The 27,161-nt window shown below is 37.9% G+C and overlaps 1 protein-coding gene across 1 annotated transcript; it reads left to right on the top strand.

Moving 5' to 3' along the window:
• The first annotated feature begins 222 nt into the window (after positions 1-222).
• Positions 223-26,719, top strand: LOC100758347 (signal-regulatory protein beta-1). The gene is made up of 3 exons (XM_027398712.1): positions 223-325; positions 11,220-11,570; positions 26,427-26,719. The coding sequence occupies exons 1-3, from the start codon at positions 223-225 to the stop codon at positions 26,717-26,719; spliced, it is 747 nt and encodes a 248-aa protein (XP_027254513.1).
• Positions 26,720-27,161: the final 442 nt, after the last annotated feature.

The following is a 27,161-nucleotide window of genomic DNA, read 5'->3' as shown; positions in this document are numbered from 1 at the left end:
TCTTGCTTGTGTAACACCACTATTTTCTAGTGGTGCTTTATTACTCTTTTTATTATTGAATGTGTTCTTATATTGTTGTCTTCCCATCCCTTTTCCCAGTAGTTGCTGTTGGGGTCTCTCCCTCTCCTGGTGGTTATTGGACCCACATTCTCTTCCAGTAGGTTCATGTAGGTCCAATATTCTTTTAGGTCTCCTCTTCATGTTGGTAAAACCAGGACACCCATGGAGATTTTGGCAGATTCTGAATGGCTTGGTCTGCCAGAGCAAGTATGCCTGTATACAATCCCCATACCAGGAGACTCTAAGAAGGGCAAAGAGAAAGCAGGCAAATTTAGGGTTTTTTATTCATTATGTTATAACATGTATCCTAATAAGAAATTGTCCAGAGGAATGGATGCCACAATGTGTGGAGTTTAGGAAAGACTTCTGAAAAAGTAAACCTTATATGTTCTTTTAATTGTTTGTGATTTGTGCCTGTCTGAAATTATAGGTCCTAGTGCTTAACAAAATATGTGTTAGAATTTTTATTTCAAATACAGTATTAAATATGTTCATGAAATTTTAGGAGATGCTAAATTATCAATTTCTTGAATTAGGTTATCTTAGTAATAAAGCTAAATAGGGCTTTTTAGTGTGCATGGATATTTGTTCCAAAAGTTAGTCTATAAATTTAGGGATGGAATAAATTACAGTACTTTGACAAAATTGGTTTTATACTTTCTATACATATGTCAAATTTTAAATGAACTTGAAAGATTATATGATACAACTAATTCCAATTATTTGTCCCTAATTTCATTTTTCAATTGGCAGTATTCTAAACTATCCACATGCTTGCTAGTTTTGCTACTAGTTCATTATACAAAGTTTTAATTTCAAAAAGTTCCTTTTTGTTTATGGCTTAAGGTGTCTAAGAAAACTGGCTTACCTTATCAGATATACTTGTTTGAGACCTAACAGTGACTGCTGTCTGAGCCCAATCCCATGCTTCTCAGTAGCTCCTGGTTTGTGGCCTCCATGCCCTAAGTCCATTAGGAGAACCTCTCAGGTATATGATTAGAGACACCATTGTCCAACAGCTAAAGGGAAGTTGGGAACTCAGCATGTATTAAAACATTTTAAAATTCACTGTATAGCCAACTACAACTGTAGCTTCTTCTTGGCATTCTTTGTTTCAATGCAAGGCTTCACATTACCATTTCCCACCGGGCACATTTCAATGAAATAACCTCAGATTTTTCACTAGAAAGAACACGTTTACTCTCTAGTTTTGGACCCATAATGCTGCCATATGTAGAATCTTGGTTTTATTTAAATCCTAAATGTACTTTTTCTTTTAGCACCCACCAATCTCACTTTCCTCTCCATGTTGACATTCCTGATATGAGCTGTGTTCATAGCATTTTGATACAGAATGCAATGAGGCATACTCTATGTTGCTCTCAGCATTCTCTGTTTACCCTATATTTGTTAGGTGGAATATGGTGTGTAGTGGTGTGGGTATCTCTGATATAATCACAAATTAATCTAGGTCATTGTGTTGGATTTGTAGTTCTTCTATTTCATCTATCTGGGAAGGTGAAACAGCATTTTTTCCCAATAATCTTATCCATTTCACAAATTTCTTCTCTTTATTTTTCCCTGCCCTTCAGTGCTGACTGAGTAATGTTATTAAATCAGTTTCCAAGATTTTATATCAATTTTTTAGAATCCGCTAAATTCCCTGAAGACCCTGTCCATTGTTTTGTATTTCTCCACTCCAAAATACCATTGTGTTTCTTCTCAGTTTCTCTAAATTTGATATTCTTTTTTATCCTTGTATTTTCCATATTTTAATTTATTTTATTAGTTCAATTTAGGAATAAGCTTGCTTCACATTTCAATCACTTCTCCCCCTTCTCTCCCCTCTCCTCAACCCTCTCCTCACCTACTCCCACCTCTTCCACCTTCCACTCCCCAGGCAGGGTAGGGCTCCCCAAGTCTAACACATCATCCAGGGCAGGGCCTCTGCCCTCTCCCATTTTTCCAGGCTGACAGTGCATCCCTTCAAGTGGGATGGGCTCGCAAAGTCCCTTCTTACACCAGGGAAAAAGACCAATCCACTACCAGGGACCCCCTAGTGTACGAGGCCTCCTAATTGACATCCATGTTCAGGGGTCTGGGTCAGTCCTGTACTGGCCTCCCAGACACAGTCTGGGATCCATGAGCTCCCTCTTGTACAGGCCAGCTGTTTCTGTGGGTTTCACCATCCTAGTACCAACCCATTTGATCTTCATTCCTCCCTCTCTGCAGCTAGGTTCCAGAGTTCAGGTCAGTGTATATCTGTGGGTGTCTGCCTCTGCTTCCATCAGCTAGTTGATGAGGGCACTAAGATGGCATAAAAAGTAGTCATCAGTCTCTTTATAGGGGAAGGGCATTTATGTTATCCTCTCCTCTATTGCATAGATTGTCAGTTTGGGTCATCCTTGTAGGTCTCTGGAAATCTCCCTAGTGCCATATCTTGCCTCGAACCTATAATGGTTCTCTCTAATATGGTATCTCACATCCTGCTCTCCTCTATTCTTCCCCCAACTCAATATTTCTCCTCCTCAATTTCCTCCTCTCCTATCCTCTTCTCTTCTCTTTCTGGCAGCTCTCTCTCCCCTACCTTCTTGCTCCCAATTAGCTCAAGATTTCCTGCCACTTCCCATTCCTGGAGTCCATGCATTTTTCCCTTAGAGTCCTTCTTGTTACCTAGTTTCTTTGGTGAAGAAGATTGTAGGCTGGTAATCCTTTTCTCTAGGTCTAAAATTCATATATGAGTGAGTACAAACCATGTATGTCTTTTTGTGACTGGGTTACCTCATTCATGATGGTTTCTTCTAGTTCTACCCATTTGCCTTTGAATTTCAAGATTCATTGTTTTTTTTTTCTGCTGAGTAGTTCTCCATTGTATAAATACACCAAATTTTCTCTATTCTTCAGTTAAGGGGCATCTAGGTTGCTTGCAGGTTCTGGCTATTACAAACAATGCTGCTATGAACATGGTTGAACATACGTCCTTGTTGTATGGACTGCATTAATGGGGTATATGCCCAAGAGGGGAATTGCTGGATCTTAAGGTAGACGATTCCCATTTTTCTGAGCAATCGCCATACTGATTTCCAAAGTGGCCTAACAATTTTGCACTCCCACCAGCAATGGAGGAGATTTCCTTTTTATCCAGTCTTTTCCAGCATAGACTGTAATTGCTGTTTTTGATTTTAGCCATTCTGGCCAGTGTAAGATGGTATCTCAGAGTTGTTTTGAGTTGCATTTCTATGATGTCCAAGGATTCTGAGCACTTTCTTAAGTGTCTTTCAGCCATTTCAGATTCCTCAGTTGAGAATTCTCTATTTAGTTCTGCACCCCACTTTTTAATTTCATCGTTTGGTATTTTGGTGGCTAGCTTCTTGAGTTCATTGTATATTTTGGAAATCAGCCCTCTGTCAGATGTGGGGTTGGTGAAGATCTTTTCCCATTCTGTGGGCTGTCATTTTGTCTTACTAACTATGTCCTTTGCCTTACAGAAGCTTCTCAGTTTCAAGAGGTCCCATTTATTAATTGCAGATCTTAATGTCTGTGCTACTGATGTAATGTTCAGGAAGCAGTCTTACATGCAAGTTCATTCTAGGGTATTTCCCACTTTATTTTCTAGATGATTCTGTGTGGCTGGATTTAAGTTGAGATTGTTCATCAATTTGCACTTAAGTTTTGTGTTGACGAATATGGATCTATCTGCAATCTTCGGTATGTCCGAATCCAGTTTTTGCAGCACCATTTGTTGAATATGCTCTTTTTTCCATTGTATAGGTTCAGCATCTTTGTCAAGAATAAGGTGTTCCTAGGTGTGTGGTTAATATCAGGGTTTTCAATTTGATTCCATTGGTCTATCTGTCTATTTTTGTGTCAATACCAAGCTGTTTTCAGAACTATGGCTCTATAATAGAGCTTGAAGTCAAAAATGGGGATACCTCCAGTAGACCCTTTATTGTACTGACTTGTTTTGGCTATCTTGGGTTTTCTGTTTTTCCATATAAAGTTGAGTATTGTTCTTTCAATGTCTGTGAAGAACTGTGTTGGGATTTTGATGGGAGTTGCGTTGAATCTGTAGATTACTTTTGGCAAGATTGCCATTTTTACTATGTTGATTCTACCAACAAGAGCATGGGATTTCTTTGCATTTTCTGGTATCTTCTTTAACTTCATTCTTTAAACACTCAAAGTTCTTACTTTACAGGTCTTTCACTTTTTTGGTTAGAGTTACCCCAAGATAGTTTAGGTTGCTTGTGGATATTGTGAAGGGTGGTGTTTCTCTGATTTCTTTCTCATTGAAATTATCATCCGTATATAGTTGGGCTACTGATTTTTTTGAGTTCATTTTGTATCCTGCTACTTTGCTGAAGGTGTTTACCAGCTGTAGGAGTTCCCTGGTAGAGTTTTTCGGGTCACTTATTTAGACAATTATATCAACTGCAAATAGTGAAAGTTTGGCTTTTTCCTTTCCAATTTGTATCCTATTGATCTCCTTTTTGTTGTCTTGTTGCTCTAGCTAGAACTTCAACTACAATATTGAAGAGATATGGAGAGAGAGGTCAGCCTTGTCTTGTTCCTGATTTTAGAGGAATTGCTTTGAGTTTCTCTCCATTTATTTTGATGTTGACTGTTGGTTTTGTGTATATTGCTTTTATTATGTTTAGATATGTTCCTGTTATTCCTGTTCTCTCCAAGATCTTTATCATGAAGTGATGTTGAATTTTTCAAAGGCTTTTTCAGCATCTAGTGAGATGATCATATGGTTTTTCTTTTTCAGTTTGTTTATATAGTGGATTGCATTGATGGATTTTCATATGATGAACCATCCTCGCATCCCTGGGATGTTCATAGTGGATGATTTTTCTGATGTGTTCTTGGATTTGATTCATCAATATTTTGTTGAGGATTTTTGCATGTTTGCATTTTGTATGTTCATGAAGAATATTGGTCTATAGTTCTCTTTTTTAGTTGTATCTTTGTGTGGCTTTGGTGTCAAAGTAATTGTAACCTCGTAAAAAAAGTTCGGCAATGTCCCTTCTGCTTCTATTGTGTGGAACAATTTGAGGTGTACAGGTATTAGCTCTTGTTTGAAGTTCTGGTAGAATTCTGCAGTGAAGCCATCTGGGCCTGGACTTTTTTTGGTTGGGATGCTTTTGATGATTGCTTCTATTTCATTAGGGATTATAGGTTGATTTACACTGTGTATCTGTTCTTGGATTAATTTTGGTAAGTGATAGCTATCCAGAAAATTGTCCATTTCCTTTAGATTTTTTAATGTTTTTGGAGTATAGGTTTTCAAAGTATGACCTGATGATTCTCTGGATTTCCTCAAAGTCTATTGTTACATCCCTCTTTTCCTTGCTGATTTTGTTAATTATTGTGCTCTCTCTCTCTCTCTCTCTCTCTCTCTCTCTCTCTCTCTCTCTCTCTCTGCCTTTTGGTTAGTTTGGATAGAGGTTCATCTATCTTGCTGATCTTTTCAAAGGACCAACTCCTTGTTTCATTGATTCTTTGGAATCTTTTCCTAGTATCTAATGTATTGATTTCAGCCCTCAGTTTAATTATTTCCTGGCCTCTACTCCTCTGTGGTGAGTTTGCCTCTTTTTGTTCTAAAGCTTTCAGTTGTTCTATCAATTCTCTAGTGTGACTATTCTCCAGTCTCTTCATGTGGGCACTTAGTGCTATAAACATTCCTCTTAGCACTGCTTTCAGAGTGTACCATATGTTTGGGTATGTTTTGTCTACATTCTCATGAAATTCTAGGAAGTCTTTAATTTCTTTTTATAATTTCTTCCTCAACCCATGAATGGCGAAATTGGGTGTTATTCAATTTCCACGAGTTTTTAGGTTTTCTGCAATTTGTATTGCTGTTGAATTAAAGCTTTAAAGCATGGTGATCTGATAAGATACAGGGGTTATTTCAATTCTTTTGTACCTGTGGAGGTTTGCTTTTTTGCCAACTATGTGGTCAGTTTTAGAGAAGGTTCCATGTGGCGCTGAGAAGATGGTACATTTTGTGTTTGGATGGAATGGTCTATAGATATCAGTTAAATGCAGTTGGTACATAACTTCTGTTAGATCCTTTGTTTCTTTGTTAAGTTTCTGTCTGGTGGTCCTGTCTAGTGGTGAAAGTGGAGTGTTGAGGTTGCTTACTATAAGTGTGTGTGGTTTTATGTGTGATTTGAGCTTTAGTAATGTTTCTTTCACAAAGGTGGGTGCCTTTGTAGTTGGGACATAGATGTTCAGGATTGAGACTTCATCTTGATGGACTTTTCCTGTGATGAGTATGAAATGCCCTTCTTCATCTCTTTTGATTGATTTTAGTTTGAAGTCTAGTTTGTTAGATACTCGGATTGCTATACCAGCTTGTTTCTTGGGCCCGTTTGATTGGAAAATCTTTTTCCAACCCTTTACTTTGAGGTAATGCCTGTCTTTGAAGTTGAGGTGTGTTTCTTGTATACAGCAGAATGATGGATTATGTTTTCGTATCCATTCTGTTAGCCTGTATCATTTTATGGGCAGATTAAGACCACTGACATTGAGGGATATTAATGTCCATTGGTTATTTGTTCTTGTTTGTTTTGGATTTATTGTTGGTGGTGTCATTGTGTGTGGATTTTGCCCTCCTGTTTCTTTTCATGTTTGGTAGAATTGGATTATCTATTGCCTATATTTTTGTGAGTGTAGTTATCTTCGTTGTGTTGGAGTTTTCCCTCTAGAAATTTCTGTAGTGCTGGATTTGTGGATATGTATTGTTTAAGTCTGGTTTTGTCATGGAATATCTTGTTTTCTCCATCTATAGTGATTGAAAGTTTTGCTGGGTACAGTAGTCTGGGTTGGCATCCATGCTCCCTTAGTGTTTGTAGGATATCTATCCAGGACCTTCTGGCTTTCAAAGTTTCCATTGAGAAGTCAGTTGTGTTTCTGATAGGTCTGCCTTTATATGTTACTTGGCCTTTTTCCATTGCTGCTCTTAATATTTTCTTTTTATTCTGAAGGTTGGTGTTTTGATTATTATGTGTTGAGGGGACTTCTTTTTATGGTCCAGTCTGGTAGTCTGTAAGCTTCTTGCCCTTTCATAGGCATATCCTTCTGTGGGTTGGGGAAGTTTTCTTCTATGATTTTGTTGAATATGTTTTCTGTACCTTTGAGCTGTATTTCTTCACCTTCTTCTATACCTATTATTCTTAGGTTCGGCTTTTTTATGGTGTCCCATATTTCCTGGATATATTGTGTTAAGGATTTGTTAGACTTGAGATTTTGTTTGGCCTATGTCTTCATATCATCTAGGGAGTCTTCAACAACTGAGATTCTCTCTTTCATCTCTTGTATTCTTTGGGTTGTACTCACATCCTTACATCCTAATCATTCATCCAACATTTGTATTTCCAGCATCCCCTCATTCTGTATTTTCTTTATTGTTTGTATTTCAGCTTTCATGCCTTGAACTGTTTTGAGTGCTTCCTTCACTTGTTTGGTTTTTCCTTGGCTTTCTTTAGATTCTTTGAGAGATTTGTTAATTTCTTGAATTCTTTGGTTTGTCTTTTCCTGCATCTCATGTAATTTTTGCTTGTTTTTTCTCCTATTTCTTTAAGGGATTTTCTTGTTTCGTCTTTAAAGGACTCTATTATCTCCCAAAGATAATTTTTGAGGTCCCTCTCTTCTTCATGCTCTGTGTTGGGCTTTTCAGATCTTGCTGGTATGGAGTACCCTAGATTCTGGTGGTGTCCTATTGGTCTTTCTGTTGTTGAGTGTTTTCTTACTCTGTCTTCTTCCCATCCATTCTTCCAGTGAGTGCAGGTGGGGTCTCTCCCCCTGTCCATTGCCAGGTGGAGGGCTCAGATTCTGGTGGCAGCTAGATGGTAGAGGGTGGTGGGTGGACAAGGGTGAGGTGTGTCCTGACTCAGGGTGGGCCTTCCTGATCTGGACAGGTCCACTCCTACCGTGGTCAGCTCAGGCAGAAAGGATGTGATGGGGGTTATGGGGGAGGTTGGGAGGGCACAGCAGCACACAGACTAACCTGAGGCTTGGGTGTCAGCAGCAGGACAGAGGTCACAGTATAGACAGGAATAAGGTGTGTCCAGAATAAGGGTGGGCCTTCAAGTCTGGGCAGGTACACTCTTGTTTGCATGGGCTCAGGAAGAAGTGAGCAGTGTTTGCTGGGATAGTTTGATGGTCAGAGTAGCTCCCAGACTCACCTGAGCCTCAGGTGCTAAACCCAGGACAAAGGGAGACTTCTTCTTAATGGAAGTCTCCTGTGATGAATATGAAATGACCTTCTCCTTCTTTCTGATTGATTTTAATTTTAAGTCTAATTTGTTAGATACTAGGATTGCTATACCAGCTTGTTTCCTGGGTTCATTTGATTGGGCAATATTTTCCTAAACCTTTACACTGAGATAACATCTGTCTTTGAAGTTGAGATATGTTCTGGTAATTAGCAGAAAGATGGATTCTGTCCTCTTATCCATTTTGTAAGCCTGTGTTGTTTAATAAGTGAATTAAGACCATTAATATCTCTGGATAATAATGAACATTGTTTGTTAATTCTTATTTGTTTTGAATTTGTTGGTGGTGGTGGTATTGGATGTTTATTGCACCCCTTTATTTTTCTATTGCTTTATGGTAAAGTGGGATTGCTTACTACCTATGTTTTTCTGAGTGCAGTTAACTACCTAGGGTTGGAATTTTCCTCCCAGAACTTTCTGTAGGTCTGGATTTGTGCATATGTATTTTTAAATCTGGTTTTATCATGGAATATCTTGTTTTCTTCATCTATAGTGATTGAAATTTTTACTTGCTATAGTAGTCTGGGCTGGCATTCTTGGTCTTTTATTGTTGGTAGAATATATATCCCAAACCTTCTAGCTTTCAGAGTTTCCATGAAGAAGTCAGGAATAATTCTGATGGGTCTCCATTTATTTGTTACTTGGACTTTTTCCCTTGCTGCTCTTAATATTATTTCTTTAGTCTGATTTTTTGTTTTTTGATTATTATGTATGGAGAGGACTTCTTTGTGGTCCAGTCTCTTTTTCTGTAAGTTTCTTGTACTTTAATTTCCATGTCTTGCCTTAGGTTGTTAAAGTTTTCTTCTATGATTTTGTTGAATATGTTTTTTGCACATTTGAGTTGTGTTTCTTCCCCTTCTTCTATATCTATTATTCTTGGATTTGGCCTTTTCATGGTGTCCCATATTTCCTGGATATTTATTTTTAGGGATTGGTTTGAATTAAGATTTTCTTCAGTCAATGAATCTATTTCTGATAGTGTATCTTCAACATCTGAGATTCTCTCTTCCATCTCTTGTATTCTGCTGATTATGCTTGCATCTGTGTTTCCTGATTATTTATCCAGCTTTTGTGTTTCCAGCATTTTCTCAGAATATGTGTTTTTTTATTGTCTATTTCACCTTTCAAGCCTTGAACTGTTTAAATTGTTTCTTTCACTCATTTGGTTGTTTTTTCTTGACTTTCCTTGCTTTCTTTAAGGGATTTGTTTCTTGCATTTTTTTGGTTTGTCTTTTCCACCGTTTCTTGAATTTTTGTCTGTTTTTCTTCAATTTCTTTAAGGAATTTTCTCATTTATTCTTTGAGGGTCTCTATTATCTTCATGAAGTTGTTTTTAAGGTCATTCTCTTCTGTTTCATCTGTGTTTACATCAGTCAGGTGGATTATGATTTGTACTGGTGTGGGTCTCTGATATAATCACAATTTAAATTATGTCAGTGTGTTGGATTTATACTTCTTCTATTTGATCTATTCCAGAAGATGAGGAAGATGAGGCAGCATATTTTTCCAATAATATTACCCATCTTACCAAATTCTTCTCTTTATTGTATCCCTGTGCTGCAGTGCTGACTGAGTAATGTCATTGAATCCATTTCCTAGATTTTATACCAGTTTTTTTAGAATCAGCTAAATTACCTGTCGACCCTGTCCATTGCACTTCTAATTTTTGTACTTTTCCACTCTACAATACCATTGTGTTCCTTCTCAGTTTCTTTCAATTTGCTATTCTTATTTTGTTATCCAGACTCTACTTTCCTTAGTACTTGTCTATACTTTTGATTTTTTCATGTTTCATATAAATCTTGTATTGTCTTGTTCCTTTAGAATAATACAGGGAAATACAAGTCAGTCATAGCAGTTCACCAAATCTCTGGTAGAAGAGAGGAAAGAAATGTCAGAATTGTGGGAGTCAAGTTACTGAGCAAAGAGGGTACAAATTTGGGAAGACAGGTGACATAGGACTAGACATCCAGGTGACCACATCATGTGTAAGGAAAGAAATAGGGCCTCTTGTAGAGTGGGGTGCTATGACAACATGTAAATTGCCTTGTCACAGTCAATTAGAACTTCTGACCTCCAAAACATTAAATAAAATGTATCTGTTGTGTTAAAAGACTGATTTTATAATAATATGTTACATCACTCTTGAAGTGTATAATGCTGGGTCTGGAGAGATGGTCAAGATTTAAGAGTACTTTCTAGTCTACTAGAGAACCAATGTTTTATATCCGGCATGCACTTGGTGACTCAGAACCATCTCTAAAATCTGAAAGAGGGAATCTGACACAACTTCCTGCCTTACTTGAGCACCAGGCATGCATTAGATACAAATATATACCTAAAGGCAAAGCATCAATACACATAAACTATTCAAATAATTGATTTTTTAATATGATTATAACATATTTTAAAAACTGACAACTTAAACTGTGGCTTTATTTCCCTAATTAAGGTATATATTACTATATATTGAGAGCTATGTATGGTATTATCCCTACAATAGGTAAATCAACCCTATTGTGAACCTGGGAACTCTGAGAATCTTGTAATCAAATGTACATCAAACTAACCATACAAAGCATTTAGTCTTAAATTTACATCTCACTAGATTAAAAGAGTCAAGTAATCACATCTAAAACACAAGGAGTGTCTCATGCCATGTGTACAGAAAACCAAAACAAAACAGATACTAGAGGAAGCAAGAGCTTTTCAAACATAATTGGGACTTCAAACATAATACTGCCATGTTTTCAGTGTCTCTCTGATTCATTTCCTCATTTTTGCTATATTTTATAGACACCCAGGTGAGGGCAACCATGATCACATGCATGCAGGCAGGTTCCCTTTATGATGAGCATTAACTGTTGTTTCCTACAGAAGTACCCCCGGAGGAGCTGAAGGTGATTCAGCCTGAGGAATCAGTTTCTGTCTCTCCAGGAGAGTCAGCCACTCTGACCTGCACTGTGACCTCACTGCTCCCTGTGGGACCCATTGTGTGGTACAGGAATGCAGGGCAACATCGGCAACTTATGTATAGGTTCTCAGGAGAGTCATTCCCCAGAATCACAAATGTTACAGATGCTTCAAACAGGAAGAACATGGACTTTTCCATCCGCATCAGTAATGTCACACCCGCTGATGCTGGTACCTACTACTGTGTGAAGATACAAAATTCAGCAGTTGACGAGGTCTTTAAGTCTGGGGGAGGCACAATGTTGTATGTGCATGGTGAGTACTGCATTGTCTTCTCCATCCCTCATATCTGCACCAGGTCAAACTGTGTTCAAGAGTCTGTGAACAGCTAGGAAGAAGAAGAAAGTCTGTAAGTGACTCTCATGTTCATAAGGTGACATTACCCCAATTGTGAAGCAAGAAAACAGATGCTTGGACTTGTTATTTGCTAGATTTCCCCATTCTGATATATGGTAGTAAATCCATACCCCTGTCTGCCTATCCAGCAGTTCTTACCTTTTTCAATCTGTTCCAGCATGGTGGGTGCATAAAGACCCTAAGTGATGCCTGTATTGTCCAGTGACACAGTCAGACCTTGCCTACTACCTCCAGAGTGGATTTCTTCACACAAATAAGTCTTCTCATTCTAGCCAAAGTTCTAGGGCATAGTTGTGCCAGGTTCTACTCTAGATGTCAATGGAGATGTCAGAAAGCAGGAAAGCAGGAGCTCTTTATGCAAGATGTGTTTCTCTTCTCTCACAAGAAGAAATCACATCATCACAGAAAATGAGAGGGGCATGGCTATGTGTGCTTTTTTAATTTGTCCTTCATCCACAGAACACTGAGAATTTTCAGGATATGCCTGCATTCACTGTTGAATCTCTCAGCCCTTTTATAGATGAGAGTACTAAGCTAGGTTTTGTCATGTGTCTGTTTGGAATTGTCTTCTGTCAGGAACAAGCTCTGAGAGTCACTGAAGTTTCTGAACAATGTAAGTAGGTATCCTGGAGAGTGTGCCCAACTAGACAAACTCTAATCACTAGCTGAGACAACAGGATACTCACTTTAAATTTCCTGACAGAGGGCTGGATTCTATCTCTCTAGCTCTTGATTCTGGGGTTTTTGCAACATGACGGACATTCAGATTATCCATTCCAGCCCTGTTATGATACGACCCTTGTGTTTCAGTGCCCTGTGAATAATCCCCTAGCCCCTAAGTGCTGGGGTCTGCCCTGGAACACACACCTGAATCCACATTAGCTTTTTGTTATTCGATTCAGAGACATCATATCTCCATATGATCCAGGTACATAAGAGATCCTGAAGTAGACTTTTCTGAAATTAGATGCCAGCATTTTGATTCATCATCATATCCCCCCATGCTTTAAGATGTTGCTCACACAGATGACAGTATTCAGTAGTGATTAGAATGTTACCCCAAAGACAGACAGTGGTTGTCCATGCCTTTCTTCTCAGAACTCATGAGGCAGAGGCAGGAAGATCTCTGTGATTTTTGAGGCCAGCCTGATTTACAAAGCTGCAAAGAGAAACCCTGTCTAAAAAACCAAAAAATTTAATAAAATATAACAAAAGGAAGTTGATCACCATGTAAATTATACTCATATTGTAACACATATTTTAACAGAATCATTCTCTGTGTAAAGTTAAAGCATAATATTCCTACAGCTAGAGATATTCTAAATCAATATTCCATTTGTTTTCTTGTATGCAGTATAAATGTGGATTAACTCATGTAACAGCCATCTTGGATATAAGGCACATGCCCTATGGAAGAGGCCTGATACCTTTAAGGGTTAATTATTTCATAAGAATATTATCATTTTCCACATTGGTATGGTAATTGCAAGTCTTCTCACAAATCCTCAAAAAAGGGACATATTGAGAAAGGTTTCATAATGACTCTGTAGATATCATAAATCTTTTCACTGAAATTCAAGTTTCTGCAATGCTTAGCAATCAGAATCACCAAGTGGCTCAGGTAAGATGCAATCCCTAGCTTCCAGTGATACAAGCTTCACCTACCATGTATTTTGCCCTAACAATTCCCTTGAAGAGCAAGTAGGTAGGAGAAGGGGAAGAAAGCAGCATTGTGCTATGTGTGACATCTCTGTTATTGCATTTTTCTCCCTAAGCATGTGCTATAGGGGAGAGGGCACTTGTTTCCTTTAGAAATGAATACCTCAAGTTTCATAAAGGCAGCAGGTGAGAAAGGATCAATATTTGGCTATATCACTCTGCCTCATAGAATAACACAGCATACATGCTATGCTACTTACAACATATTCTGTGAACAGCATACACCTATGGAACTGCCCTCTGTGCCCATTTTGAGACTGTGATCTGTCCATGTGAGAAGGAGAAAGATGGGTCTACAGGAGCCTCAGAGCTCTATAACAAGAGCCTTCTGTCTGGAGCCATCTGGAATAGAAATTTGATTTAGAATATTTCAATTCATATCCTAAGTGATGAAGAGGCAGAGTCAGTGGCAGGGTAAATGAAATTGTCGGCACAGTAAATGGCCTCTAAGACAGAGCAGAGAAGAGGACAGAGTGTCTTTTTCAGCATCCATGTGCTTTTCGTGTCATGGTGATGATCACAGATTCTTTAGAGGAAATGTATTATCCACTGTATACCATCTGGTACAGTATCATACCCAAATCCTTGTAGAATCACAATTGTACAACATTGGGTATCTTATTGAATTTGGACCTCAGTTTCCTCTTCTGTATAAGGTATGTAACTTCACCTAATTTTCCAGGTTAAATGACTTCCCAGATAATTGCTGAAAGACTAGCATTCAGTAAGCCACAGGTAAGATAAATCTTACTGTCTCTGGAGTTGTCAGTTGCCCTTTCTGTGATAATGACAGCCATGTTCCCTTGTCCTTGTTGGACACATCCAAGATGGAGATGTCAGAATTATTAGGTGGTATCCTTACTTCATAGTTCTAAGGAGAAAGAACTGAGACTTCATTTTGGATATGCATACCAATACGGCTACTGTGATGTTTTCCTATGACAACCTTTCACATACGCGTATCATACGATACATTCAGCGTGCTCTCACAGTACATACACAGATTTTTCAGAAGTGAAGTCATATATTACACTTAGAGAAATTGCTGACTTGTAGTAAATATTTCATCAATGTCAGCTGTGTTATTCAGTGGTTATGTGACCTTGAACTTTCACTTTTCCTCTCCAGTTTTTACTTATCAATGTAGTTATATCCTGGCGTTATCTGAACTCCACCTGCATGCTCTTTGGAATAACCTTGGGTATTAAGAGAAATTTTAAATCCACTTTCTTTTAAATGGCTTTTGGCTTCTGAAATATCTAATGACTCCAGAATGTTCTAATGCACAGCCAGGGTTGAAAATCCACTCAGATACATTTGGGAAGCAGCAGGAGATACTTGGGATTAATTCCTTGACTAAGCTTCAGGTCACCAAGTTGAGGCATAATACTCCCATAAACTTCAAAATAATAGGTCCCAGCCTGCTACTCATAGCCTGCTGAAGCCCAAGTAATATGCCTGTTGTATTTTCCAGAGAGAAGAAACCAAAGACCCTAAGCTTCAATCAAGATATTTTCCCATTCAATTCTAATCTCAATGCACTACTTGCCTATATTGTACAGTTTTTCATTAGTGAATTCTATCTTTCCAGACATGTCCCTTTCCCTCAGTAATCCAAGCAAATGACACAGTAGGTCAGTGAGTTCTGTCATTTTCCCTCTCAATAATCTGTAATATTGGATGTGGAGGAACTGCTTGTGGTACTGACTGTATTGTGAAATACACTGGCCAAGTAGGGAAAGGATCACTAGGAAAGAGGAGAATGCCAGGGTATAGAACAGCAATTCTCAATCTGTGGGTCACAGCCACTTTAGTAGAGATCCTAAAAATGTGATTTGTTTTGCTGAGAAAATTTGAATAATGAGGATGTCACCCTTGTATTTGTGTTCTGGGATTTGTGTGTACTTACATACAAGTGTGTAAAGGACTTTCTGATATACTACAACCCAACTAGTGTGTAGTCAGAAACACTTCCCATATTTGATAGTACACAACTCCTGCAGCCTGGGCTCTGGGAATGGGTCAGAGAAGGATAGAGTTTCTATTAAACAAAGCTGCTTTTTAGAGTTAGCTGGTCTCCTTAAATCAGCTAAAGCTTGGAAGGCCTGTGTGTTTCCATGAGCTACGATGACTCACATCCTTGCAAACAGAGTTAGCTGAGATTCTCAAATCAACAAGGCAAAGCAGATTCCACATTTGTCAGGATCCTTCATTCACTGTCTGTGATCTCACCCCAGACACGAAGGTTCTAAATCCTCTCTTGATGACTTTCTTCATTCTCCCCTGGTCCTTGCTCAAAATACATCTGGCTACTACATTAGTTCTTCATGATGGATGAGGTGGGTCCTGGGAATATGTGAGGTCAGAATAAAATTTCATAAATCTTCCCAAATATTTGTTTCTTATTTCTGTATAGAAATACAATATGAATGGACTTTTTGTAGTTCCAGTACAAGTAAAATTAAAAGTTGCCTTTGAAATTGGAGTGTGTGACTCTCATTATTATTATTATTATTATTATTATTATTATTATTATCATTATTATTTTGGTTTTTCGAGACAGGGTTTCTCTGTGTAGCTTTGGAGCCTATCCTGGCACTCCCTCTAGAGACCAGACTGGACATGAACTCACAGAGATCTGCTGCCTCTGCCTCCTGAGTGCAAGGATTAAAAGGGGTATGCCTACGATGCCCTACTTTCCCTTTTTTTAAAAAGCAAAATGTATTTAATTCAGTTAGAAAAAATCTTGTTTTACATGTAAATACTAGTTCCCTCTCCCTCCCCTCCTCCTTTGCCTCCATGAAACCCTTATTCCATCCCATTTTTGCTCCCCAAAGATTGTGAGGCCTTCCAAGGGGGACCTTCAATATCTGTCATATCATTTGGAGCATTGCCCTCCCCCATGTGTCAAGGCTGAGAGAGCATTCCTCTATGTGGAGTGGGCTCCCAAAGTTCATGTGTATGCTAGGGATAAATACTGATCCACTACCAGAGGCCCCATAGAATAACCAGATCTCCAAACTGACATCCTCCTTCAACAGGTATGAAACAGTCCTATACTGGTTTCTGAGCAATCTTTCTGGGGCAATGAGCTCCTCCTTGTTTATGTCAGCTGTTCCTGTGGGTTTCTCCAGCCTAGTCTTGACCCCTTTGCTCAGCAATCCTCCCTCTCTGCAACTGGATTCCAGATTTCAGCTCAGTGTTTAGCTGTGGGTGTCCTTTTCTGCTTCCATCAGCTACTGGATGAAAACTCTAGAATGGCATATAAGGTAGTCATCAATCTCATTATAGGGAAAGGGAATTTAAGATAGCCTCTCCACTTTTGCTTAGATTCTTAGTTGGGGTCATCTTTGTGGGTCTCTGGATGTTTCCCTAGGGGAAGATTTCTATATAAACCTATAAATGGCTCCCTCTATTAAGGTATTTCATTTCTTGCCCTCCTCTATTCTTCCCCCAACTCAATCTTCCTGGACCCTCATATCCTTCCCCCTGCTCTTTATTCCCCTTCTCATTACCCTAACTCCTACTCCCCTCCTGCTGTTATCCGAATTTTCTCAGGAGACTTTGTCCCTTTAACCTTCTCTCAGGGTCCACGTATAATTCTCTTAGGGTCACCTTGTTTCCTAGCATCTCTGCAAGTGAGGACTGTAGGCAGGAAATCCTTTGCTCCATGTTTAATATCCATATATGAATGAATACATAACATATTTGACTGGGTTACCTCACTCAGGATCATTTCTTATAATTCCATCCATTTGCCAGTGAATTTCAGGATGTCGTCGTCATTGTTGGATTCTTTTTTTTTTTTTTTTTTTGCTGAGTAGTAAGTACTCTATTATGTAAATGTACCAAATTTTCCTTATCCATTCATCAGCTGAGGGTCAACTGTGTTCCTTCTAGGTTCTGGCTATTACAAATTATTATTCTATGAACATAGGTGAACACATGTTCTTGTTGTATGAAGGTGCATCTTTTGTGTATATGCCTAAGAGTTGAATTGTTGGATCATGTTGATAGACTGATTCTCATTTGCCTGAGGAACTGACATGTTGATTTCCAAAGTAGCTGTACAAGTTTGTACTCTCACCAGCAGTGGAAGAGAGTTTCCATTTCTCCACATCCTCTCAAGCATAAACTGTCATTGGTGTTTTTCATTTTAGCCATTCTGAGTGTTGAAAGATGATATCTCAGAGTTGTTTCAATTTTCATTTCCCAGATGACTACGGGCTCTAAGCACTATTTTATTATTTTCTTTTCTTTTCTCTTCTTTCCTAATTCTTTAATTTTCTTTTATTTCCTTTTTAAAATTTAAATTAAAAACAAGCCAGTTTTTAATGTCAATCCCAGTTCCCTCTCCCTGGTATCCTCCCCTACCCCCAACAGACCAGGCATCCTATCCCCTTTCTGTTCCTCAGGGAGGGTGAGGACTTCCATGGGAGATATTCAAAAATCTGCCATACCACTTGGGTTAGGGCTTGGCCATTCCCTATGTGTCTATGCTGATAGAGTATCCATCTTTATGAAATGGCCTCCAAAGTCAATTCTTTTGCTGGCGACAAGTACTGATCTACTACCAGAGGCCCCATACATTGCCATGGCCTCTTCACAGTCAGGGGGTTTGAATCAATCCTATGCTGATTTCCAAGCTATTAGTCTAGGATCAATGAGATCCCATTTGTTCAAGTCAGTTGATTCTTTGGGTTTCTGCAACCTGGTTTTGACCCCTTTGCTCATCCCACCTTCCTATCCACAACTGGATTCCAGGAGTTCTTCTCAGGGCTTAGCTTTTGGTCTCTGCTTCTTCTTCCATCATTCTAATGGATAAACGATCTAGGGTAGAATTTAAGGTAGTAATCTCATTATCAGAGAAGGGCATTTAATGTAGCCACTCTACTATTGCTTAGCTTATTATTTGGGGGTCAAACTTGTAGATCTGTGTACATTTCTGTCATCTTTTTTTCCTAGCTTTTCTGGAGGTGTGGCTTGTAGGCTGGTAATCCTTTACTCTATGTCTAAATCCCATATATGAGTGAGTATATACCATGTTTGTCCTTTTGTGCCTGGGTTACCTCACTCAGGATGGTTTCTTCTAGTTCCATCCATTTGCCTGGGAATTTCAAGATTCCATTGTTTTTTAAATCCCCTGAGTAATGTTCCATTGTGTAAATGTACCACAATTTCTCCATCCATTCTTCAAATGAGGTGCATCTGGGTTGCTTCCACTTTCTGGATATTACAAATAATGCTGACATGACCATGGTTGAACATATGTCCTTATTGTATGGATGTGCATCTTTTGAGTATATGCCTGAGTGGAGTAGTTGGATCTTATGGTCAACTGATTCCCATTTCCCTGAGGAACTGCCATACAGATTTCCAAAGTGGTTCTATCAGTTTGAAGGCCCATAAGCAGTGGAGGAGTGTTCCCCTTTCTCCAATTCTCTCCAGCATAAACTGTCAATTGTGTTTTTCATTTAGCCTTTATGACAGTAGTAAGATGGAGTCTCAGAGTCAGTTTAATTTGCATTTCCTTGATAGCTAAGGATACTGAGCACTTTCTTATGCGTCTTAAAGCCATTTTAGATTCCTCCATTGAGAATTCTCTATTTAGTTTTGTACCCCACTATTTGATTGAATATTTTGATATTTTGTTTGCTAGCTTCTTGAGTTTGTTTTATATTTTGCAACTTAGTCCTCTGTCAGATGTGGGATTGGTGAATATCTTTTCCCATTCCTTGGGCTTCCATTTCGTCTTGTTGACTTTGTCCTTTGCCTTACAGAAGCCTCTCAGTTTCAGGAGGTCCCGTTTATTAATTGTCAATCTCAGTGCCTGTGCTACTGTTGTTATGTTCAGGAAAGTGTCTCCTGTACCACTTTGTTCTAGTGTACCACCTGCTTTCTCTTCTAAAAGGTTCAGTGTGGCTGGGTTTTTGTTGAGGTGGTTTGATCTACTTGTACTTAAGTTTTGTCCATGGTGGCAGATATGGAACTATCTGCAATATTCCTAAAGCCAGCATCGAGTGATGGCAGAATCATTTGTTGAAGATGCTTTCTTTTTTCATTGTATAATTTTAGCTTTTTGTCAAAAATCAGGTGTTCATCGGTTTGTGGGTTAGTATTAGGGTTTTCAATTCCATTGATCTACATGTCTATTTTATACCAATACCAAGCTGGATGATAGAGCCCGAAGTCAGGGATGCTGAGGTCCCAATAAGTTCCCTTTTTGTACATTTTTTTTATTTTCCTCCTAAAGTTGAGTATTTTTCTATCAAGGTCTTTGAAAAATTATTTTGGGGTTTTGATGGGGATTGCATTGAATCATTAGACACCTTTTGGCAAGTCTGCCATTTTTACTATGTTGATCCTACCTATCCATGAGCATGGGAGTACATTGTCTTTTCTGTTGTCTTCCTTATTTTCTTTCTTTAAAGACTCAAGGTTCTTGTTGTACAGGCCTTTCACTTGTTTGGTTAGAATTACCCCAAGAGAATTTATGTTGTTTGTGGCTGTTGTAAAGTTTGAAGTTTCCCTGATTTCTTTCTCAGTCCATGTATTGTCTATATATATTAGGGCTACTGATTTTTTGGAGTTATTCTTGTATCCTGCCACTTTGCTGAAGGAGTTTATTAGGTGTAAGAGTTCCCTGATAGAATTTTTTAGGTCACTTATGTAAACTATCATATCATCTGCATGTAGTTAATGTTTGACTTCTTTCGTTCCAGTTAATATGACTTTGATCTCTCTCTCCCTCCCACCTCCTCTCTCTCTCACACACTCTCTCTCTCTCTATCTGTCTTATTGCCGTAGCTAGAACTTCAAGTATCATATTGAAGAGATATGTAGAGACTGGAAAACAATGTCTTCTTGGTCATTTTAGAGAAATCACATTGAGTTTCTCTCCATTTAGTTTGATGTTGCTGTTGGTTTGCTATATATTGCTTTTATTATGTTTAGTTATGTTCTTATTATCCCTGATTTCTCCAAGAGCTTTATCATGAAGGAGTGTTGGATTTTGTCAAAGGCTTTTTCAGCATCATGTTATTTTTCTTTTTTAGTTTGTTTATATGTTGTGTTACATTGATGGATTTTGGTATGTTGCACCTTCCTTGCCTCCCTAGGATGAAGCCTACTTAATGATTGTGGATGATTTTTCTGATGTGTTCTTGGATTCAATTTGCCAGTGTTTTATTGAATATGTCTGCATCAACGTTTGAGGGAGATTGGTCTGTAGCTCTCTTTCTTAGTTGTGTGGCTTGGGTACCAAGGTGATTATATCATTATAGAATGAGTTAGGCAATGACACTTCTGCTTCTGTTCTGTGGAACTGTTGAGGAGTATTGGTATTAGCTGTTCTTTGAGTTTCTGGTAGAATTCTGCACTGAAACCTTCTGGCCATGGGTTTTTATTTTTTTCTGTTGTTTTTGGTAGACTTTTGATGTTGCTTCTATTTCATTAGGGGGTTATAGGTCTATTTAAATTCCTGGTCTCTTCTTGATTTAATTTTAGTAAGTACTATCTATCCAGAAAATTGTCCATTTCTTTCAAATTTTCGTATTTGGGGGAGTAAAGGTTTTTTGCAGTATGCCCCATTGATTATTTGGAATTCCTCAGTGTCCATTGTTAAGTCCCCTTTTTCATTTCTAATTTTTTGTTAATTAGTGTGCTCTCTGTCTGCCTTTTTGTTAGTTTGGATAAAGGTTTGTCTATCTTGTTGATTTTCTCAAAGGACCAATTGTTTGTTTCATTGATTCTTTGTATTGTTTATTTCTTTCTACTTTATTGATTTCAGCCCTCATTTTGATTATTTCCTAATATCTACTCCTCCTAGGCTAGTTTGTTTCTTTTTGTTCTAGAGCCTCCAGTTTTGCAGTTCATTCTCTAGTGTGACTATTCTCTAGTTTCTTCATGTGAGCACTTAGTGCTATGAACTTTCTTCTTAGCACTGCTATCAAAGTGTCTGATAAGTTAGGGTCTGTTGTTTCTGCATTCTCATTGAATTCTAGGAAGTCTTTAATTTCCTTTTTTATTTCTGCTTTGATCCATGAATGATACAATTGAGCATTGTTCAATTTCCATTAGTTTGTTGGGTTTCTGCAGTTTGGATTGTTGTTGAATTCCAATTTTCAACCTTGGTGATCTGATAAGATACAGGCAGTAATTCCAAATTTTTGTATGTGCTGAGGTTTTCTATATTGCCACGTATTGGTGGATTTTAGAAAAGGTTCATGTGGTAATAAAAAGAAGGTATATTCTTTTGTGTTTGTATGGAATGTTCTATAGATGTCTGTTAAAACCAATTGGGTCATAGCTTCTGCTATTTCCTTTGTTTCTTTGTTAAGTTTCTGTCTGGTTGTCCTGCCTAGTGGTGAGGGTGGGGTGTTGAAGTTGCCCATTATAAACATGTGGGGTTTTATGTGTGACTTAACTTTTAGTGATGTTTCTTATATGAATGTGGGTGAATAGATGTTCAGAATTGAGACTTTTTCTTGATGGATGTTTGCTGTAATGAATATGAAATGACCGTCTCCATTTTTTTGAGTGATTTTAGTTTTAAGTCCTATATTTAGATACAAGGATAGCTATACCAGCTTGTTTCTTGGGTTCATTTGATTGGGCAATATTTTCCTAGCCCTTTACTCTGAGTTAACATGTTTTTGAAGTTGCGGTATGTTTCTTGTAAGCATCAGAAAGATGGATTCTGTCTTCTTATATATTGTGTGATCCTGTGTTGTTTTATAAGTGAGTTAAGACCATTGATATTAATGGATAATAATGACGATTGATTGTTAGTTCTTGTTTGTTTTGAATTTGTTGGTGATGATGGTATTGTATGTGGATTCCTCCCCCCTTTGTTTTTCTTTTGGTTTTTGGTAAAGTGGGATTGCTTACTGCCTATGTTTTTGTGAGTGTAGTTAACTTCCTAGGGTTGGAATTTTACTTCCAGAACTTTCTGTAGGTCTGGATTTGTGGATTTGTATTGTTTAAATCTGTTTTTTTCATGGAATATTTTGTTTTCTTCATCTATAGTGATTGAAAGTTTTACTTGGTACAGTAGTCTGGGCTGGCATTTTTGGTCTCTTATTGTTGGTAGAATATATATCCAATACCTTCTGGCTTTCAGAGTTTCCAAGAAGAAGTCAGGTGTAATTCTTATGGGTCTGCTTAATATGTTACTTGGCCCTTTTCCCTTGCTTCTCTTAGTATTCTTTCTTTAGTCTGCTTGTTTTTTTTTTTTTTTTGATTATTATGTGTTGAGTGGACTTCTTTGTGGTCCAGTCTATTTTTTGGTAGGCTTCTTATACTTTCATTGCGGTGTCTTTCTTTATGTTGATAACGTTTTCTTCTGTGATTTTTTTTGAATATGTTTTCTGCAACTTTGATTTGTGTTTCTTCCCCTTCTTCTATATCTGTTATTCTTGGATTTGGCCTTTGCATGGTCTCCAATATTTCCTTGTTATTTTGTGTTAGGGATTTGTTGGACTTAAGATTTTCTTTGGTCAATTAATCTATTACTCACAGTGTATTTTCAACATCTGAGATTCTCTCTTCCATCTCTTGTATTCTGCTGGTTATGCATGCATTTATGGTTCCTGATTATTTACCCAAATTTCTGTTTCCAGCATTTTCTCAGAATGTGTGTGTTTTTTTTTTATTATTGTCTCTATTTCATCTTTCAAGACTTGAACTATTTAAATTGTTTCCTTCACTCATTTGATTGTTTTTTTCTTGGCTTTCCTTGCTGTCTTTAGACATTTACTTCTTGCATTTTTTGGTTTGTCTTTTCCTCCATTTGTTGAATTTTTGTGTGTTTTACTTCCATTTCTTTCTTTCTTTTTTTTTTTTTGGTTTTTCGAGACAGGGTTTCTCAGTGGCTTTGGAGGCTTACCTGGAACTAGCCCTTGGACACCTGGCTGGTCTCGAACTCCCAGAGATCCACCTGCCTCCCAAGTGCTGGGATTAAAGGGGTGTTCATCACCGCCTGGCTTACTTCCATTTCTTTAAGGAATTTTCTCATTCCTCTTTGAAGGTCTCTATCATCATCATGAATTCGTTTTTAAGGTCATTCTCTTCTGCCTCATCTGTGTTGGGATGTTCAGGTCTTGCTTGTGTAGCACCACTATTTTCTAGTGGTGTTTTATTTCTCTTTTTATTATTGATTGTGTCCTTATATTGTTGTCTTCCCATTCCTTTTTCCAGTGGTGGCAGTTGGGGTTCTCTCCCTCTCTTGTTGGCTATTGGACCAACATTCTTTTCCAGTGGTTGCAAGCAGATCCAATATTCTGATAGGTCTCCTTTTCCTTTGGGTGGAACCAGGACAATCCTGGAGATTTGGGCAGATGCGGAATGGCTTGGTCTGCCAGGGCAAGTTCACCTGTATGCAATCCCCAAGCCAGGAGACTCTAAGAAGTGCAAAGAGAAGGCAGGCAATCTTAGGGGTTTTTATTCATTATGTAATAACATGTATCCTAATAAGCAATATTCCAGAGGAATGGATACCATAATGTGTCAAGTTTAGGCAAGACGACTGAAAAAGAAAACCACATATATTCTTTTTATTGTTTGTGATTTCTGCCTGTCTGAAATTATATGTCCTAGTGCTTAATAAAATTTGTGCTAGAATTTTTATTTCAAATACAATATTAAATATGTTCATGAAATTTTAAGAGATGCTAAATTATCAATTTCTGTAATTATGTTACCTTAGTAATAAAGCTAAATAGGGCCTTTTAATGTGCATGGATGTTTGTTCCAAAAGTCAGTCTATAAATTTATGGTTGGAATAAATTACAGAACTTTGACAAAATTGGTTTTATATTTTCTATACATATGTCAAATTTTAAATGAACTTGAAAGATTATATAGTAAAATTAATTTCATTTATCTGTCCCAAATTTCATTTTTCAATCGGCAGTATTCTAAACTACCAACATACTTGTTAGTTCTACTACGAGTTCATTATACAAAGTTTTAATTTGACAAAGTTCCTTTTGTCTTTTGGCTTAAGGTATCTAGGAAAACTGACATTCCTTATCAGATATACTTGTTTGAGACTTAACAGTGACTGCTGTCTGAGCCCAACCCCATGCTTCCAGTAGCTCCTGGTTTGTGGCCTCCCTTCCCTAAGTCTATTAAGAAGAACCTCTTAGGTGGATGATTAGAGACATCATTGTCCAACAGCTAAAGGGAAGTTGGGAGCTCAGCTTGTATTACATTATTTTAAAATTCACTGTATAGCCAAAAGTTGTATTGTCTTTTACAACTCTAGCTTCTTCTTTGGCATTCTTTGTTTCAATGCAAGACTTCCCATTAACATTTCCTGAAAGGCACATTTCAATATAATAACCTCAGATTTTTCACTAGAAAGAGAATGTTTACTCCATAGTGTTGGACACATAGTGCTTCCATATGTAGAATCTTGGTTTTATTTAAATCCCAAATGTATTTTTTCTTTTGGCAGTCACCAGCACACTTTCTTCTGCATGTTGACATTCTTCATAGAGTATTGAAATGAGTCACACACTATGCTGCTGTCAGCATTTTCTGTTTACCCTACATTTGTCAGGTGGATTATGGTGTGTACTGGTGTAGGTCTCTCTGATATGATCACAAATTAAATTGGGTCAGTGTGTTGGATTTATAGTTCTTCTATTTGATTTATCTGGGAAGTTGAGACAGCATTTTTTTCCAGTAATATTATTATCCATCTCATGAAATTCTCTTTATTGTATCCCGGCACTGCAGTACTGACTGAGTAATGCTTTTGAATCCATTTCCAAGATGTTATATCATTTTTTTAGAATCTGCTAAATTCCCTCTAGACCCTGTCCATTGCACTTCTAATTTTTGTATTTTTCCACACTTTTCCACACTCAACACCATTCTGTTCCTTCTCACTTTCTCTCAATTTGCTTTTCTCATTTTGTTATTCAGACTCTTGACTTTCCTTAGTACTTTTCCATACTTTTGATCTTTTCATGTTTCATATAAATGCTGCATAGTCTTGTTCTTTTAGAATATTACAGGCAATACAGTTCTGTCATAGCAGATCCCCAAATTCCTGGCAAAAGAGATGAAAGAAGTGTCATAATTGTTGGAGTCAAGTTACTGAGCAAATAGGGCACAATTATGGGAAGACAGGCAACAAAGGACAAGACATCTAGTGACCACATTATTTGCACATTATTATTGCCTCTTGTAGAGTGGGGTGATATGACAACAAGCTTTGTCACAGCAAATTAGAACTTCTGATCTCCAAAACATGAAATAAAATGTATCTGTTGTGATAAAAGACTGATTTTGTAATAATATGTTACATCATTCTTGAAGTGTATAATGCTGGGTCTGGACATATGGTTCAAGATTTAAGAGCACATTTTACTTTTCTAGAGAACCAATATTTTGTATCCAGAATGCACATGGTGTGTCACTACCATATGAAGCATCAGAAAGAGAAAATCTGACACAACTTCCTGCCTTACTTGAGCACCAGGCATGCATTTGATGCAAAAATATACCTACAAGCAAAGCATCCATACACATAAAACTAATCAATTAATTGATTAATGATTGTGATTATAATACATATTTTAAAAACTGACAACTTAAACTATGGCTTTATTTCTCTAATAAAGGTGTACATTGCTATATATTGAGTTCTATCTGTGGTATTATCACTACAATATGTAAATCAACCCTATGGTGACCCGGGGATATGACTCTCAGAATCTTGTAATCAAATGTACATCAAACTAACCATAAAAAGGACTTAATTTTAAATTAACACCTTACTAGTCTAACAGAGTCAAGTAATCACATCTAAAATACAGAAAATGAAACAAATCAGATACTAGAGGAAGCATGAGCTTTTCGAACAGAATTGGGACTTCAGTCAGAATACTGCCATGTTCTCAGCATCTATGTGATTCATTTCCTCATTTTTGCTATATTTTATAGACACCCAGGTGAGGGCAACCATGATCACATGAATGCAGGCAGGTTCCCTTTATGATGAGCATTAACTGTTGTTTTCCACAGAAGCACGCCCGGAGGAGCTGAAGGTGATTCAGCCTGAGAAATCAGTTTCTGTCTCTCAAGGAGGGTCAGCCACTCTAACCTGTGCTGTGAACTCCCTGCTCCCTGTGGGACCCATTGTGTGGTACAGGAATGCAGGACAACATCGACAACTTGTGTATAGGTTCTCAGGAGAGCCATTCCCCAGAATCACAAATGTTACAGATACTTCAAACAGGAAGAACATGGACTTTACCATCCACATCAGTAATGTCACATACACCGATGATGGTACCTACTACTATGTGAAGCTCTGAAATTCAGCAGTTGATGAAGTCTTTAAGTCTGGGGGAGGCACAGTGTTGTATGTGAGTGGTCAGTAATGCTTTGTCCTCCTCTTCCCTCATATCTCCACCAGGTCTAAATGTGACTAAGTGTCTGTGAACAACTAGGAAGAAGAAGAAAGTCTGTAAGTGACTCTCTCATTCATGGGGTAACATTACCCAAATGTGAACCAAGAAAGCAGGGGCTTGGACATGCTATTTGCTAGATTTTTCCCCTTCTGGTAAATGGTGGTAAATCCTGTCTGCCTGTCCAGTAGTTCTTACCTTTTTCAATCTGTCCTAGCAAGGTGGGTGTATAAAGACACTAAATGCTGTGTGTCTTGAACAGTAACAGGGTCAGACCTCACCTACTACCTCCAGAGTGGTCTTCTTCACATGACTAAGTCTTATCTTTCTGCCCAAAGCCCTAGGGCAT

The sequence above is a fragment of the Cricetulus griseus genome, chromosome 2, assembly GCF_003668045.3.
Source record: "Cricetulus griseus strain 17A/GY chromosome 2, alternate assembly CriGri-PICRH-1.0, whole genome shotgun sequence".
Taxonomy (NCBI): Eukaryota; Metazoa; Chordata; class Mammalia; order Rodentia; family Cricetidae; genus Cricetulus; species Cricetulus griseus.
Note: the sequence above shows the minus strand (reverse complement) of the source record. Positions and strands in the feature narration are given on the sequence as shown.